This window comes from Crocodylus porosus, unplaced genomic scaffold (genome assembly GCF_001723895.1).
Source record: "Crocodylus porosus isolate Cpor-Errol unplaced genomic scaffold, CroPor_comp1, whole genome shotgun sequence".
Taxonomy (NCBI): Eukaryota; Metazoa; Chordata; order Crocodylia; family Crocodylidae; genus Crocodylus; species Crocodylus porosus.
Window position 1 is genome coordinate 61,400,563 of NW_017728918.1, and position 17,930 is coordinate 61,418,492.

The following is a 17,930-nucleotide window of genomic DNA, read 5'->3' on the forward strand; positions in this document are numbered from 1 at the left end:
CTTCCACCCCCTGTGTCTGGCCCTGTGCACCCCCTGCCCCCGTGTCCAGCCCCATGGGCCCCCACCTGGTGTAGCCCTGTGCACCCCTGGCATTCCCTGCCACTTCACCCTGTGCCACTGCTGGCTCCCAGGAATCATGGGGAAGGGAGTTTGCACAGGGTGGTGGCCACTGACGCCTGGTGGCACACAACATGTCCTCTCCTCCCTCCCTCCCTATTGCCCCTTGGTATACCCCCTCTCTGCCGGCTGTTGTTGAGGTTGGGTGGCGGCAGCAGTGGGGGAGGGGAACTGACACTGGGAACCGCCCCCTTTTCCTTCCTGCTTCCCTCCCTCCCTTCCTCCCCTCTTCCCTGCCACCTCCCCCTCCCTGCTGGCTATTTGGGGAAGGGGGTGGCATGGCAGTTCCCTCACCCTTGCAGCCGATCAGCATGTACCCTCTTGGCACGTGTGCAGTTGGCCAAGAGCGTTATAGACAGACAGACAGACGGACAGACTAAGGCTTTTATTATATTAGAATAGTCATTCCATTAAAGTGACAGACCAATTTGGTAATACAGAAGCTTAAAAAACAGTTTTCTGATTGTTCTTATATACTATTATTTAGGTTCAGTTTAAAAGGTTTCACCTGTAGTAGAGGGTAGAGTGGCTACCTCTTCCTAACCCCGGCAAAACCCACTATTTATTTATAATATGCAGTATCATTTTTAAAACATTCAGTGCTGGAACACAAAAAACTAAACTCTCATCTATTTGAATCAGGAATGCATTTTCTATTACTCTACTTTGACATTTTAGGCCCAATTTATTTTAGGATGCCCTGACTTCTGACTTGAATGCCTGAGAATTGCATGGACAGAATTCAGGATTGTGCCAAGGCATGTATAGTCCCACAGTGATTTAAGTTCTTTTCATTTCTAAAACTCTAAGCCAGTGGTGTCCAATCTAGCCTGTGAGCTGGATAAGTGGTCGCAGGTCCACTCACAGGCTGGATCACAGCTCTGGACCTGATGTGGAGCACAGTGCTAACCCAGCCTGGACCTGATGCAGGCATATGGGTAAGGCCTAGCCAGAGGCAGTTCCCACACTGATGCCTCAGGCCCCATGTGGGCCCTACCTATATGACTGCATTGGGCCTTGGCTAGGCCATTTCCAGGTGGCTGGATTGGACCCTGGCTTGATCCAGCCATGTGAGAATGGGGTCCAATCCCTCTGTGCAAGATGAGCCCAGGTGGGGTCAGTTAAGCCCTGTGAACTGACACATTCCCCCCACAGCCAAATTTCTGGACCCATGGGGACATCTGTAGGGTGGATTACCTGGCTTCATGGCCTGGATCTGCCACCACTCAGTCTGAGTACAAATCTTACTCTTCTGGGTCCATGTAGATGATTAACCCAGTTAATGAACAGATTATCATAATATCTCCCTGCTTGTAGGTTAGCATTGTCATTCTACTGTAGTAAAGAGTATAGGATTAGAAGTAATCAACATAACTGAGGATGAATAGGTAGTTAAAGCCAAAAGTGGAATCTAGGATTTCTTTGAAATTAGTGATGAAAGGGACTAGATTATTGTTGATCTGAAGAAGGATGAGAGCTGCAATGGTACAGGAGTAAGTAGTGCTCTTGTTTTGGTCATAAGGGAGGAAGATTAAAAGAAATAGGAAGTGAGAGAAGATCTGAAAAATTGGAAGCAACATCTCTTTTAATTCCAAAAGGCAGTTGCAGGAATCCAAAAGCAGGTTGGCAGTTAGAAGTTTTTCTTTCTACCAGTTACTTGGTTATAAGAAATAATGAGCTAAATTAATTCTTTTTTCATACAGCCATTACTCTAAAGCAGTGGTTCCCAACCTTTTGATCCTGTGGGCTAGCTGAGTGGTGTGCAGTGGGTTGGTGGGCTGGATCCAGTCCATGGGTCTGATCTTGGCATGCACGGGGCCAGGTCCTGCTGCCTTAGCCCCAGCACTGACCTTGCATTTGCTGTGTCAGGCCTGCCTCCCTGGTTCTGGCTTCAGTGGACTGGACCTACCATGCCAGCATCACATGCTTTGCTTCAGGCATGCTGCCTCATCTCTGTGTGCTGCTGTGATCATCTAGCCCATAGAGTTATATATCTGGCAGTGAGGGAGCAGTGGCAGTTTTCCTATCTCCCTGCCAAATTTCCAGGACATCTGGGGCACCGCATAATTTGGATCACATGGCTCCATGGGCTGTACAGAGCCAATGGGTCAGAGGTCAAGCACCCATATTCTAAAGAGCATGGTATATCTTTGGCTGAGGAAGAAGTATCATAGTGGATCTCTATATGTGACTGCCGAGTTTCCAGCACCCTGTCATGTGCGGCCTTAGTCTGAGTGATGGGTGACGTATGTCTTACCGCCTACCATGATTGGCAGAGTAGCTGTTCCCTCCAGGATTCGTCTTCCCCTATCTTTCCTGCTATGACTTTGAATGTTCCTAGTGCAGGGGCTGACTATCCTGGGTCCCTCTGCAGCGTGGTTTGCCGCACTTGTGGGGCTCCACCACCACTACGCCCCGGCCTCACGCCACCTTGATGGATCCCACCGGGTTCCCGGCCACATCCCCTCGCTCCTATAGTTATGGTGCCTCTTGGGTTTCTTCTTATCGGCGTACTGTTCTTGGAGCCTGCTCTGCTTACCCCCTTTGTGGGTCTTCTGTGATCAGAGGTCCTGATCACAGAACCTGCACTTTACCCCAAACGCTCCGGCCCTTGGGTTCAAATCATCACCTGATGCCCTATGGGCTATGCTCCCTAGCCCTCTCTCTCACAACCCCTTCACTAGGGGAAACAAAAGAAAAGCACATAACAGAAAACACAAGACACTGACTCTGTCGCTTTGCTGGGAATTAGGAAAGTTCCCTTCCTTGCTTTCTCACAGTAGGGGTCATGGGAGCCTAGCTCCCCTATAGCATAGCTAGGGGGAACCTCCCCCTTACTAGCACAATCCTAGTCTACCCATGTATGGGTTGTCTGCTTTGCCTTTCTGGCTCCTTTCATGAGTCTTGGCCACCACACTTCTCTCCCTCCTGCAGCTTTCCTCCTCCAAGTGTTCCGTTGTTCCCCTACGCGGGGTTGGTCACCCTTTTATATGTGCTGGAGGTGCCCTGCTTGTCTGGCACCCGCCCTGGGCTGTTGCTGGGCTTTTTCCAACGGTGACCTCCTCCTTCTCCCAACTGTGCCCAATACCGCCACCCCCCCCCACTGTACTGTAGATTCTAGCACGCCTTTCTCTCTTGTTTCTGCTGTTGCTGTTGTCTCAGCTTACAGGGGCTGCTTCCAGCCTGCTTTCCACAGTGGTGGCTTGTCCGCTGCCTCTGCTGTTGGGCTTATGACAAGGAGTCTCTTCTGACTCCTCGTCTGGCCCTCTTCCCCTCCTGATGGGTTCCCGGTGTGGGTCCTGAGGCCACACACTGCTCCACTCTATTCCCCTTCCGCTATTCTTTCTGCCGTCCACCATTTTTATTTTCACCGGCTGGCGGTTGCTGGTGAAATCACCAGCCAGCCCCAGCTGAATAAAGGTGCAGCTGATGAGCTGCGCGGGCTTCTCTTCTTGTCCCTGCTGTGCCGTGGCTCCTGTTGCAGGTAAGTGGTTTTTCTCTTTTTCCTTAGTTTTCCCATTTATCTCCTCTCTCTTCCATTCTTTCCTGGGACATTATATAAGACATTTACTGCACATTAGCCTAATGACATTGCACAGTAGCATGTCATGGCAAGAACCATGCTGACAGCTTACTGTGCAGTGTTATTAGGCTAATGTGCAGTAAACATTACTAAATAACCATGTGCTGGCACTACTACGCAGTAATTTAGATAATGAGCATTTAGTTTACTACTTCCTTCATATAGTACTAACATTTAGTTATTATTACTCATTATCTAAGTTCATTATCATTAATGAACTTGTAGACGTCCTTACACTATGTATGTAACTTCAGTAAGAAATATAAACAACATACACTATGATTAGAAGGAAATACAAAAAATAGGTTTTATATGCTGAAGTTGAGCTGCAGTTTCTACCTAGTGTTTCACTTCTCAATTAAAATAGGGAATTCCATTGTATTGCTTTGAAAAAAATCACATTTTCAAAAGACTATATCTCCAAATCTTATGCACTTGATTGATAAATGTTTTTATTTGAATCCTGGATGCATAGTAATATTGACTTAATGCAACGCGTTACCTCTATATATCACATTAAAGAAAGTTGTATAGATAAAATGTTTCAGAGGTTTTAAAGTGAAATTAAGTATTTGTTACTGACAGCTCAGTTTCATCTTTAGATTTTATCTCTAGAAGGATGGGCCCTAAGGGTCTCTTGAGATTTATGATATACGTACCGGTCTTTTCTATACTGTGTTTGGTAGTTTATAAGGAAATATAACTGTATTAGTCTCTATCATCCACTTGTGCCATACTGCCAGTAGATATATGTCATTTCTGTCTGAATTAGATGAATTGGCCTTTGGTTGGATTGTTAAAGGGCGAATGCATTTTACACATGTCAATTATCTGTTGCAAATATTACAAAAGTGTGCCTCTGTTAGCTTAACACAGCACTTTTCTAGATTAATGCTAAATCCTGAACTCTGATCCCAAATTTAGCAGAGCTCTTCAAGCACATGAATAAGTTGCATTGGCTTCAGTAAAACATGTGCTTAAGTACTTTTGTTGTATTGAGGTCTGAGTGTGTCGCGCATTGCCAAAACAAGCCTTTAGATCCTTAAGCTTAGGCCTGAGAATTTGAATTCTAGATGTTCCAAACTTAATTTTGACCAGTCAGCCAATATTTGCCTATTTTTGTATCCATGAGCAAGGAACTATGTTTTAGGCACCTTACAAAACCGTTATGAGAATTACTGTTTGTAGATGTTGTTTAATCTTGAGTAGGGTACTGGGATCTTCACTTAAAGTCACCTTGTAGTTCTTGAGAGAAGAGGATAATAGTATGGATTATATAGTGTGTGTGGATATATATATATATATATAAAATAATTTAATTGACTACGTATGTTCAAGTCTACATACTTATTTGGAAATGCATCACACAGTCTTTGCATCTTGACTGTCAGAAGTGTCACTGACTGGATAGTCATTAGGTTAGCATCCAAATTTCTGTTAACTTGGATTAAAACTAATAAGTGAGTGGGATAGACACTTTGCATAAACAAGCAAATGAGCATCATCAGGTTATTTTTTTCCAGAGCTTTGCAGAAAATCCCAGTGGGATTCATCTGTTGCCTAACATCCTGGCATGTTTAGAATTCCTGAAGTAAAAGAAAAATTGAGCTATCATGATGTGTGTTTGGGTAGGATTTCTGGTATAAGTAAAATTATCTTGTGTGTTGAAATGATGTCAGTTGAAGTAATCTTGGTTAAGTACTTTAGGCTTCTGAAGCAGTACTAATAGGAAGTCAGCAGAGCGTGTAAATCAAAGTTTTTAGGCACATGGAATTATTGTTACGATACCCAATTTGCATTTTCTCTTGGCGCAGACAGAACCAATAGTTTCTGTCCAATTTGGCCCCTAAAAGCACTCTACAGCCATGACCAAACAGAAATGCACTGCTGTGGAGTTAAAAGGGTCCAATCTCACAAAATTCTGAACCCTCGTTGCATCAGGTTTATCTAAAATGGAGTAACTTCTGCCTGTATAGCCCCCAGTCCCAGAACTGTTATAAGAATGGAAAGGGAGCAAAGGGGAGTTTGGCCTGGATTTTTTTCAACCAGCTGTGGAGGGTCCATCTACCCTACCCTCCAGCGGAGCCCCCAGAATGTGCTCCCTCCTCTCCCTTTCTCCCCTCCCATTCTGAAAACAGCACTGGGACTGGGAGGGTAGAGGAGCTGTTTCTAGGGGACAGTGGCTTCAGGCTTGCAGGTTCAGTAAACAGCAACTTGATTCACTAGCCCCTGGGACCCCAACAACGAATTTATGTTGGGTCTGGAGAATCGTAAATCATGGCGCATCCTGTGAAAAATCATGAGTTACAATGGGAAACTGATCTTTTATTTGTGCCTTCTGCTATTAGTAAAAACAACATACCATATTTACTCAAATCTAAGGTGAGGTCCCTCTGTTCAACATGGGGGGAAGCCCCTCATTTTATATTTAAGTACAAGTGGGAATGAGGGAGGAAGTTGCTGTAGCTCTGACTCCAACCCTGAGCCTTGAATCAGAGGTACAGCTGCTGGCCCCCACCTGCTCCCTGCAGCCTCTGCTCTCTCTCTGCCTTTGCTTCCTATCCCCACAACCCTACACTGCTGGTTACCTTGACCTTGAAGCTTTGGTCCCAGCCCAACCATGCAGAGTTGGCAGGAGCTCTGGCCCCAACTCAAGGGTGGGGGCTAAAGCTGCCACTTTTGTTGCATAGCTAGGCAGGGATCAAAGGCAGCACATGGTCTGTGCTCCCTGCCACTAGTCGGAGCAGGGCCCTAGCCAGAGCTACAGCTGGAGCTACAAGGGGAAGGTAAGCAGTGGCAAGGGGTGATGGGCACAGGTGGCAGGCAGCAAGGGGTTATGCAGAAGGGGGCATGGGGTGATACAGACACCTTGGGGAGGGGTAGGTGTCAAGGTGGAAGGCAGGGTTGGACACTAGAAGCAGGGGGCAAGTCGTGACAGGCAGGCACTGGGGGACAAGTTGTAGGGGGTCAACAGCAGGAGGTACAGGCAGTGTAGAGGTAGGTGTGGGGTGCATAGGCAGTGGGAGGGTACAGGCAGCTGGGGAGCCAAGTGGCTGTAGGGGCAGATGGCAAGGGAGTCTGGTGGTTTGACTCCTGCCCATAACCAGTGTCACGGGGGCACTTGGGTGCCCCATGTCTAAAAGGAAATAGAGAGCTGCCAATCACCAGGGCAGCCCAGGTGCTGGTTGCTGGGGCCACCTGAGCCCCAACCGGGTGTAGGACCAGGAGAGAGTCCCACAGGGCTCCACAGTGCTGGGGACTCTAGTGCCACAGAAGGCACGGCGAGCGAGTGCCGTAGAGGCGCTCGGCGTGTAGGGGTTGAGGCCCCAGCCTGAGAGGGCGTGCAGTGCGAGAGGCGTGGCATAGGCCCCAGAGGGGGGCAACGGGCACGAGAGGCGTGCACAGGCCCCAGGAGCAGGCGCAAGTAACCGTCAGACACCCAGTGGGGTGTGGACTAGAGAGGACCCCGAAGGGTCAAGGGGGCCAGGTAAGGCTCAGGCGGCCTGAGCCTGATTGGAAGAGTATTGCTAGCGGGCCCGAGAGGGCCAGCAAGCTCAGGGGCGCCAGAGAAGGGGCGCCAGGTGCGAGACAAGCCCGGGGCGCCAGAGAAGGGGCGCCGGGTGCAAGACAAGCCCGGGGCGCCAGAGAGGGGCGCCGAAGGGCAAGGACCCAAGAACGTCCAGGAACAGCTGTGAGGCTTGGGGCATGCTAAAGGGGAGGCAGGAGGCACGCATTGTCCATAAGGCTGGGGTGAGAGCACCCCACTAGGAACGGAGGTAACATTGGCGCGGTGTCAAAGGTGCAAGTAGGCAGCCTCCCATAACTGAACTCATAAGACCAAAGATGTGGCGGGCGAGTCGAGGGTGCTGGATCACCTTAATTGACACGGCAGGGGGCACTAGGGAGCTTCACGGCCGCTCCCAGGTCCCACTCCGTGACAACCAGAAATGTGGGGTGGAAAATTTTCCAAAATGGAACATTTTCTGGAAAATTGTCCAGTGCTTTCTTTTTCTGTAGAAAGTTTTCCATTAAAAATAATTCATTGTTTCATAAAATTCATTAGTAACAATAAATAAATATCAAAACAATTTTAGGCAAGCTTGGAAGTTCAAAGTTGTAATTTATGTTTTTCAGGTGATTATCCTTAGCAAGTGTGTGAGAGAGTACGTATATGATTTATTGATTTGTAAACACTCACATAATAATCCAAACCAAAAATCAAGTTATGAATTCACTTAATTGGCTGTGCAGGCCAACTGAAATTCTTATGTCATTTCAGACAGCAAGTTAATGCAAAACTAAAACTGCGATTAATTTTTGTTTCACTATCAGTTCAGCAAACACAAGGAGTGTCTCATTTCTTTTCTTAAGTTGGAGAAGTTGGAAGTGTTTAGATAAGATGTATTAGTTTTTTAGTACTTTTGCTTTGAAGTAGTCATAATAATGCTGAATCAGAAAAAAACTAGTGTGACATCATTATAGTGAATTTCAAGCCACTGAAAGAAGGAAGAAAGTTGATAGATGTAAATATTGCAGGCAGGTGGATGCTAACAATGCAACAAGAATGAAGAAACATTTAATAATATGTAGGAAGTGTCCTGAAAGAGTACAAGCCATATACATAAAGTTAATACAACCAAGTGTTGGAACAACAATATCTGAGAAAAGTCTACTTCAGGAATCCTATGTGCATAAACAAACTAATATGTTAAACAACACACAGTACAGACTAGCATCTATATAGTTTTAAAACATCATTTTAAAAGATGCTAAGGCAACTCTGGGCTATTATTTATTTATTTAAAATTTTTGCAGCCTGGTTTTCTGCTTGCACTACGTACCCAAAGTGGCTTAGGCTTAATATATATATTTTTAAATTACATAATAGATAAATAGTTAACTATTTCAACCGAGCAGAGTGACCTTAGTCTTCTGGTCAGTGGCAGAGGCCAGACTATACTTTCTTTTGGCTCTGCAGTCCCAGGGCAACTGAGCAGCAAGGTGAGCAGCAGAGTGTTCTTTCTAGCAGGGAAAGGGGAAGCAAGCTCCCTGCTGCTTCTCCTTCTCCTTCTGATGGATGAGGCCAGACTAGAATAGGCTAAAATAAAAATCTGTTCCCCCTTTTGTTGCAGGAACTTGGTAGCTCAAGTGAAATAGCATATTTGCAATAAATGCAAAATGAAAATGTTGAGCTGTTGGATCTGGGGGGAAGAAGAAGTAGGATCCTCACTTTCAAGATCACAGGCACCAGATATGTGATCCACCATGAGTATCTTTCAAGACGGTCAAACTTTTTATCAAGCTTTGTGGACAAAATGCAAAAGAAGATTAATAAAAAGCATATGAGACATTAGCTTAAGCTATATTTGCAAGTGGTACACCTCTTTCCATAACTGAATCTATAGTGGAAGGAACAGTACAAACTAATTCACCCATCATATAAGTTACCATCACGTTATTGCTTATCACATTCTCTCTTAGATAGAGAGTATGACAGAGTACAAACAATGGTTATTCAAAGGATTGGTCAAGCAGAATCACTGACTGATGTCAGATGGATAGACTGATATACAAGAAAACCCTTTATTGAACATTATAGTAACACATGAACCAATATTCCTGAAAGCAATTGCTACCAAATCTTCTCATCATACAGGTGAATACATAGCCAAATTACTGAGTGAAGAGACTGAAAGTGCAGGTCCCTCCAGGATGCAAGCCCTTGTAACTGATAATGCGAGTAACATGAAAACTGCATGGCAAATATTAAAGGCAAAGTATCCTCATTTAATAGTATTTGTCTGTCTTGCTTATGGGTTGAATCTTCTGGCAAAGGACATAGTAAGTGTGAATACAATGAAGACAATATGGGCAAACTACAAAGCAATTGTGAAGGTATTCAACAATCATCATGTTGCTAATCAGACTTTGAAGAAATTACAGAAAGAGAAGCAGGGGAAGGAAAATGCACTTTTATTGCCAGGAAAAACTAGATGGGGCTCAGCCACAAAGCGTTTACTTAGTTTGCTGAGCACAAAGAAGTGTTTGCAGTGTGCTTCAATAGATGACACACTATCCCAGATTATTCCCGTGAACATAGGGAAGCGGATTCTCGACATCACTGTGTTCTGCGTTCAAGTTCAAGGAGCGTTCAATTTTCTACTACCACTTTCAGTGGCTATCAAGAAACTTGAAGGAGATACACCAAGCCTTTCAAATATTCCAGAGATTTTCAGACAACTGAATGAAAATCTAATTGAGCTTTTGCCTTCTTCACCTCTATCTAAAGAACATGTAGTAAAACAAATGTTTACTAAGAGATATGAGTTTTGCTCTCATTCAGTTCATCTAGCAGCAAACCTTTTGGATCCTCAACACAGAGGAAAACATGTATCAGAAGATGAATTATCTACTGCTCTCGATACAATTATGGAAGTACCTAAGAATGTCCCCAACACTGATGAAATAGCTGTGATGACAGACATTGCCAAGTACTGCACAAAAGACAAACTTTGGAGCAAAGACATCATTTGGCAGGCAGCAGAAAATATGTCTCCTTTCATATGGTGGAAGGTATACTGTAACATCCAGGATTGCTCTAAGAATCCTAAGCATTCCACTAACAGCAGCTTCTTGTGAATGGAACTGGAAGGCTTTCAGCTCAATCAAGACAAAAAAGGAAGACTAGACTAACAAATGAACACACCACTAAGCTTGTTTCTATTTTTCAAAATCTCTTGCTTCTAGAGAATCCATCAGAAGCACAATTAGTGAAGAAGATGAAGCGTGATGATAAGTTGCCTTTGCCCATGGACTCATTGGTAAAACCATCCTTTAGCAAAAGACATTGTGGTTCAAGTAGTTCTGAATCAGATTTGCCTCAGTCTGATTCTGAAATGGAACTAATAGGTAGTGCAAGTGATTCTATACAGATAGTGACAGTGTAACTGGAGGTGCCACAATGACCTCAGTGGAAGAAAGTTAAATAGATGAGTAGACAATCACAGCATATCATGCACCGTTCTTTGGGTATGCCAAAATTAGTGTGTCAACAGTTGTCAGTGCCTTCTTTTCTTAAATTTAAACAGTGTAAGGGAAGTACATGCTATTGTGTATTGTCTTTACATTTTTACAAGTATTCCAATAAAAATAATTTTAAAGCTTTGAATTTGTTTGAATATAACATTTAAACTAGATTAAGTATGCTCTATTTATTTTTTTTCCTAACCAAATATTTCAGTTCAAAAGTTGTGGCTATTGGGACATAACATTTACATGGGGTCCTTTTTTTAGTTTTGTTTACAAAATATAAATCAAATAAACATGCTAACTCAGATCATGCTCTATTTAGGACATTAGAAAAATTTTCAGAAAATGTTCCTATTCAAAATTTTCTGGGGAACCCACATTACTGCTCATAACTACTTGCCCCCTGAGTTGCCTGTACCTGCCTCTGCAGTGGTGATAAAGGATGACTTTAAGAGAACCCTCCAAAAATTATATTCTAGATATGGAAAATTGTATAAAAATTATAATTTTTTAATGTTTAGAACAGGGGTGGCCATTCTGTCCAGCCTGCGGGGCCCCTCAGAAATTTAGAAAATTAATATTTATCACCCCGGCTGCCTGTCATGCAGCCCTTGATGGCTTGCCAAAACTCAGTAAGCAGCCCTCCGACTGAAATAATTGCCCACCTCTGGTTTAGAATCTAATTATTGGGGGGTGGGTCCTTTTAAATTCAGAGTCCTCTTACATTTGGGTAGATACTGTATGTGTACCTGAACTGCCATTTTGGGAATAATTTTGTATAGAAACAAGGGCTGAACCTTGGACAGCCCTACTTCAATGTTATGATAATATTTTAAAATAAAAGCTACAATGAAGTATTGAATGAATATTTGCTCAAGAATTACTAACCAAATTAATTTATTGGGATATACCCTTTCATTTCTTCCCATTCATTATTCCTAACCTCCATCCTATCCCTCTATTTCTGCTGCCAAAACACTTGTCCATGCTTGACTCAGCTTGCGTCTTTCTTCTTTAGAGTGACTTTTCTCTGCCCCAGTATTTCTATACATAGTACTGCTGCTACAAATCTCTTCCTGCAAGCGCCATATTCTTTATCTTGAAAATTTCCATTTTGTCCCTTTTTTCTATTGTGTAAAAACCATGTTACAAAGTAGGGACTTTGATATCTGTAAAGAGTAATATAGCTTTACAGAAAAAGTAACATGGGTAAAGGCACTCCAAATGCAGTAGATTTAATTGTGGACATTTGGTGGTAGTAATTAAAAAAAATGTAGTTGTAGCTAACTTCCAGTTTCTCTGCAAAATTTAGATTCTGCAAGATGATCTAAGTCAAGGTTCTGTGTACAGATCCATTTGGAAATAATGGACCTAAATTATGGAGTTGTTACCATGGGTCCAGAAGTATGAGGTGTCCAAAAAGGAAAGATGTTGCTATCTTGTAGCCCCTTTTAAAATTGTCCCTATATTTTTGTACACATTAAAAACTTGAGTACTGCATAAAATAGGTATTATGTGGAGCATCATCTGCCACTAAGTGGTTACAATGGACTCATTTTTAACATGATAAAATTTGCATTGACCTATTTTCCACCTAGGTTAGCCTCATTAAGGTGCTATTCATGCTATAACTTTCAACTGCCAAACTAAATTTTATTGTTGATACTGCTGGCATACTACTACTTAAACTAGAAGTGATTGTTTAGATGTGTGGCTGTTTCTGTTGATTGATATAAGGCCAGAGGAGAAATAAGATAATTGGTCTCACTGTGGAATGTATCCCTTCAGTAAAGAACATTCACCGAATAACTCACTTATTAAAAAGTCAAACTTTTTTTATCTGATAGGAATAAAAGAGAGAAGAGAAGATCAAGTCTGGTACTTGAAAATATCAAAGTTGGCACTGGCTTTAGCAATTATCCACTCAAAACCACCAGAAAAAAGCTGCAAAGAATACACAGAGCAACTTGCCAAAATTCTATCTGAACAAGATTTTAAATGGAGATCAAAAATTAAAACATTAGAAGCTGAAGTTCTTCGATTGCGTCAGGAAATTCTTTTGAACAAAATCTGTCCAAGGCTCTGCTTGGAAAATGGTAAGTCTCTCACTATATTAGCACTTAAGGAAAAGGTGCTGTTTTTTATTCTTAACATCAAACATTGTTTGTCATGTATAGATAAGACACTTGCATTTTTGCATTTAGTGAGGACTTAAAATTTGTTTTTCTAAAATATTACGATAGTGAGACATTAATTTCAGTTATGACAGGAATTAGCCAGTGAATTTGAGATTTTATCCTGAAATTATAAAATGTTATGCATAGGAGAAAATGTTTTATATTATGAGTCTTCAGAATCTGGGTTATTACTATATACAGACAACAGCAAATTTTCAGATACTTACAGTATAACTACTGTTGTTAGTTTAATGGGAACATCAGTATATACCATATTTAGATTCGGAATATGGTCTAATAAGCTTCATTTTTGTTTCTCTGTTACTACACTAAGAAGGCTTAAAATTTAAAATTTGTAGCAAATATGTAGCTTTTTATTCTTTTTTAAAAACAACTGTAGATTATGATAATGTAATGATTTTCTAATTCATATCAATTTAAGAAGTTCTCAGAACAGAAAATTTGGTTAATCTTTAGCCGTATGCTTTTGCACCTGGGTTGTAGCTTCACTTTTTGTCTACAGCAAGGATTTCTGCCCTTTATTTTTCCAAATGGAGAGGAAATAGATTTTTGACTCAGTAACCAGCCATAATGGTGAATGGGTAAGTGGCACAGTAGTTATAGAAATGTTCTTAGAGCAGATGACAGAACAAAGAGCAATGTTCTTAAGTTGCAGCAAGGGAAGTTTAAGTTAGATATTAAGAGAAGCTCTCTCACAAGGAGGGTACTGAAGCACTGGAATAGGTTACCCAGAGAGGTGGTGGAATCTCCATCCTTGGAGGCTTTTAAGACCAGGCTAGACTTAAAGCAGGGGGTTGGATTAGATCAGGCTTGTTCAACAGGCAGCCCGTGAGCTGCCATGCAGCCCTCCAAGCTGTTTTCTGAGTCCTGAGGTGCTGCAATGGGAAACGAAAGTAAACACTGTACTTTTGTTTCAGGGGGGTGATGTGATACAGCTTCCTGTAAGGTCTTTGAATATGGCTTGCTGGCCTAATGGGTGATAAAAAATTCATGATCCGGCCCCACATTCAAAAAGGTTGGACACCCCTGGATTAGATGATCTCCTGAGGTCCCTTCCAAATGTAGTTTTCTATGATTCTGTGATTCTATTAAATGCACAGAATAACTTTCAACTCTAGAAAACGAGTGAATTTTAACTCCAAATTGCTTAACTCTTCGTATCCCTCTCCTCTTTCCGATTTAGGGCTGTTTATAGGTATAATTTTTTGCAGCTTTTTAGTTCTTGTCCCTTTGCCCATTTTTATGTATGTTTGCTTTAATTTTTTGTATATCTCCTGCCTCCTTTCCTCCTTCTCCATAACCCATCCCAACCTCACAGAGCTGCTTTAAGCAGTATTGGAATAAATGGGACTTAACATCTACTGCTTGTTGCAACTGCGCAGTCAGTGACTTAATATTCTGAAAAGCTGAAAAGACTAGCATACATATGATCAGGATAGACCTCTGTCTCCTTCCTCCCTTCCCAACCCCCACACCCCTGACACACACATTGATTGCAGGGTATTCTAATCAAGGGAACTGCAGTCCACTTCACTTGAAGCCTCTGCGCCTTAGGCTTATTTTGCAGAATTTCTCCCAAGGTTCTTGGTCTATTGCTTCATGTAAAATTGTAGCTTTGCTCAGGCAGGTGGTTTTCCTTCTGAGATGAGTATATAAAATCAGGGATATGTTGGGGCATGGAGTCTCTGTCAAAGGTACTGATTTTTTTGCACCTCCTGTTCAGTCTCAGAGATTCAGATTCAGATCTGACCTAAGAGAGTACAGTCAAGCAAGCTGCACTCTCTTCCTCACACAGACAACTTCTTGTATAAGGAACTAGTCTACAACAATCTCAGCAGTATCCAGCACACAGACTCAATGATTAGTACTGCAGAACCTGGAGTTTTCTCTCAAGTTGTATTAACTGGAATATTTCTTCTTTTCAGATTCAGTCCTCTCACTGTCTTCAATTTGGCCAGTCTCAAAATGCTTAAGGAATCATGTTCCAGAATTTAGTATTAGAAGTTGTTCTACAGGCTTCTTTATAAGATGTAATTCTTTACTGTGGTGTTTATAAAAGCCACCAATCTACTTGAGTATTCATTCCATGAATTTCTTGTGTTTTGGAAACTCAGGTTTTCAAAATGCTACAACTAACCTTCTGAATTAATAGTTTCTTTCTTCAGATTTCCTTTAATTCAAGGTGGCACCCTTAGCTGTGATTACCTTAGCCAGACAAGTGGAAGAAATGAGCCTTTTCTTGTAATTTTCCATTCAGTGCTTCTCTCCTCTGTGAGTATTGTCCTGAGAACTGTGCCTAGCTTCATTTCATGGGGAAAAAATGAGCTTTCATATTAATCAAGAGATTTCTTTCCTTTCTTCTCCTGCAGACTGAAATGTGACAAAGAAAAGATCCCTGGCCTTTTTCCAGGAAAAAGGGCATGAATCATTCAGGTCAGATGACAATTTCTCTCTTGATTTGGATCAGCACAAAAAGACAAAGCAGTTTACCAAATGTTGATTTCTCTATGGATTCGTTCAGCTATCCTCTGAAAGAGGATTCCTTATCCATTATCAGTAAAAGCTCATCAAATCAAGGATCATGCTGGCAGGAAACTGAAGCAGCCTCTGTAAAAGACATTTGAAAAGCTCGCACCTGGTATTGCAGCTCAGGAAGGCGTTATTAATCTTGAAAGGGGCAAAAAAGAGAGGATTGTCGCCACTACTCCAGCATACATCTGGAGAGGGAAGTGTTAGAAGGGTAGATTTTATTGCCTTGGTTTATGCAGCTTTAGGCTGACACTTTGTAAAGATTCAGTTATCCAATGTTTATTTAGCAGAAAGTGTTAAGGGGATATCTTCCCCTTTCTTCCCCCCACAACTTCTAATTTGGCTCACATTAGTACTACTTACAGTCAGTTGATACAAATTTTTAGAGGTACTTCCTCCTCTTGCAAATAGCAAAGGGTTTTTTTCCTATTTGTAAATTTAATTTGTTTGTCCTACTGACATTCAGAGATCCATTACTTCATGCTGGGGAGGAACAACTGGCACCATACCTACCAGTTGCGGAACTCCCCTCTTGTCAGCATGGAGGCGGAAAAGGATCTTGGAGTCATCATTGACTCTGAGATGAACATGGGCCGGCAGTGTGGGGAGGCAGTTAGGAAGGCCAACCGTACCTTGTCATGCATCCACAAATGCATCTTAAGCAGGTCCAAAGAGGTGATCCTCCCCCTCTATGCGGCACTGGTCAGGCCGGAGCTGGAGTACTGTGTCCATTTCTGGGTGCCGCACTTCAAGAGGGATGTGGACAGCATCGAGAGGGTCCAGAGGAGGGCCGCTCGCAGGATCAGGGGACAGCAGGGCAGGCACTATGAGGAGAGGCTACGGGACCTGAACCTGTTCAGCCTCCAAAAGAGAAGGCTGAGGGGGGTCTAGTGGCCTGTTATAAATTAGTCAGGGGGGATCAGCAGGCATTGGGGGAATCACTATTCCCCCATGCACTGCCAGGAGTGACCAGGAGTAATGGTCACAAGTTGGCAGAGGGCAGGTTTAGGTTAGATATCAGGAAGCGCTACTTCACTGTCAGGGCGGCTAGGATCTAGAACCAACTTCCAAGAGAAGTGGTGCTGGCTCCTACCCTGCTGGTTTTTAGGAGGAGGTTGGATGAACTTCTTTCTGGGGTCGTTTGACCCCAGTATTATTTCCTGCCATGGCGGGGGGTCAGACTAGATGATCTGCTCAGGTCCCTTCCAACCCTAGAAACTTTGAAACTATGCTGCTTGAAGCTGGGGTGGCAGAACCAAAGTTGTTAGTCATCAGCAGTGGGGGGATTCCCTGCTTTCTGAAATTCTTTCTAGCTTTTTCTGCCCCAGTGCAGATCTTATCTGAGACAAATGCTGAATTGTATTTCAAAATTTACTCTGTTAGGTTCCATATCTACCTCATTCTTAACATTGTCCCAGGCTGTATATGGTTTTTTTGGGGGAAAAAAAATGTTTTCCTTCAGCTTGACTTCACCTGCTGGGATGTTTGAAGTAGTAGGTAGTGCCCCTGCAGACTATGGTGAATGACCTAGAGTGAACAAAGCTAAAGGAAAAAGTAAAGGCCTGTGTCTCTGCTTTGACCTCTTATTGCATATCTCACTGGCCCATGATTGAATGTCTCCATGTGAGGACAGAATGTAACCCTCCCTCAAACCCAGTCAGCTTCACCAGTTAGAATTGGAAAGCTGGCTTTTTTAGGGAAGATGAAGCCCAAATTGGTAGAGGCACCGAAACCTTCCTGCTTCAGTTAGAAAGGAAGTAAATAAGACCATAAAAGTACTTCCCCCTTCAGTTCAGTTCAGTTAGTTCAGTTAAACTAACAGGTTGATTTGTTTCCGAGTCCCTATGACCTGCATAGAATCAAATAAATTATGGTTGGAAGGAACCTCAAGAGGCATCTAGTCCAATACCCTGCTTAAAGCAGGACCATCCCCAGCTATATCATCTTAGCTGAGGCTTTATCTACCCAGGTCTTAAAAACCTCTAAGGATGGAGATTCCACTACCGCTGGTAGTCTGTTCCAGTGCTTAAAGTAACCTCACCTTATACCGTGGAGCTCAGCCACTTCCTCTCCTTGTGCTTCATGGAGGATCTTGGATGGTGGGCCCCAGGCACAGCATGGATTCTGCCAGTGTTCCAAGAGGGGAAGAGATACCTTTGGGTCTACCTTCCATGCAGCTGTTATCTTCTTTTTAACAGTAGGGGATCCCTATTCTTATCCCAGGATGAGATCTCTAGAACAGTGGCCAACAACCGGTTGATCCTGATCAACAAGCAGGACGAGCTCGTCCTCCTGCTCTGTGCAAAGAAATATGATGTCATTGGGATAACGGAGACCTGGTGGGACTCCACCCTTGACTGGACCACGGGTATAGAGGGCTCTACCCTGTACAGGAGGGATCGTGTTGACAAAAGGGGCGGGGGTGTAGCTCTCTATGTGAAGGAAAGCTACATGTCCCTGCAAGCTGATGTTGG

The 17,930-nt window shown here is 43.1% G+C and overlaps 1 protein-coding gene across 1 annotated transcript in view; it reads left to right on the top strand.

Annotated features, from left to right (window-relative positions):
* The window catches only part of MEI4 (meiotic double-stranded break formation protein 4), a 47,533-nt gene that overhangs the window by 13,307 nt on the left and 16,296 nt on the right, over positions 1-17,930 (top strand). Inside the window, exon 2 of the mRNA XM_019537656.1 lies at positions 12,577-12,825. Within this exon, the coding sequence (XP_019393201.1) occupies positions 12,577-12,825 (249 nt within the window). The remainder of the gene's footprint in view (positions 1-12,576; positions 12,826-17,930) is intronic.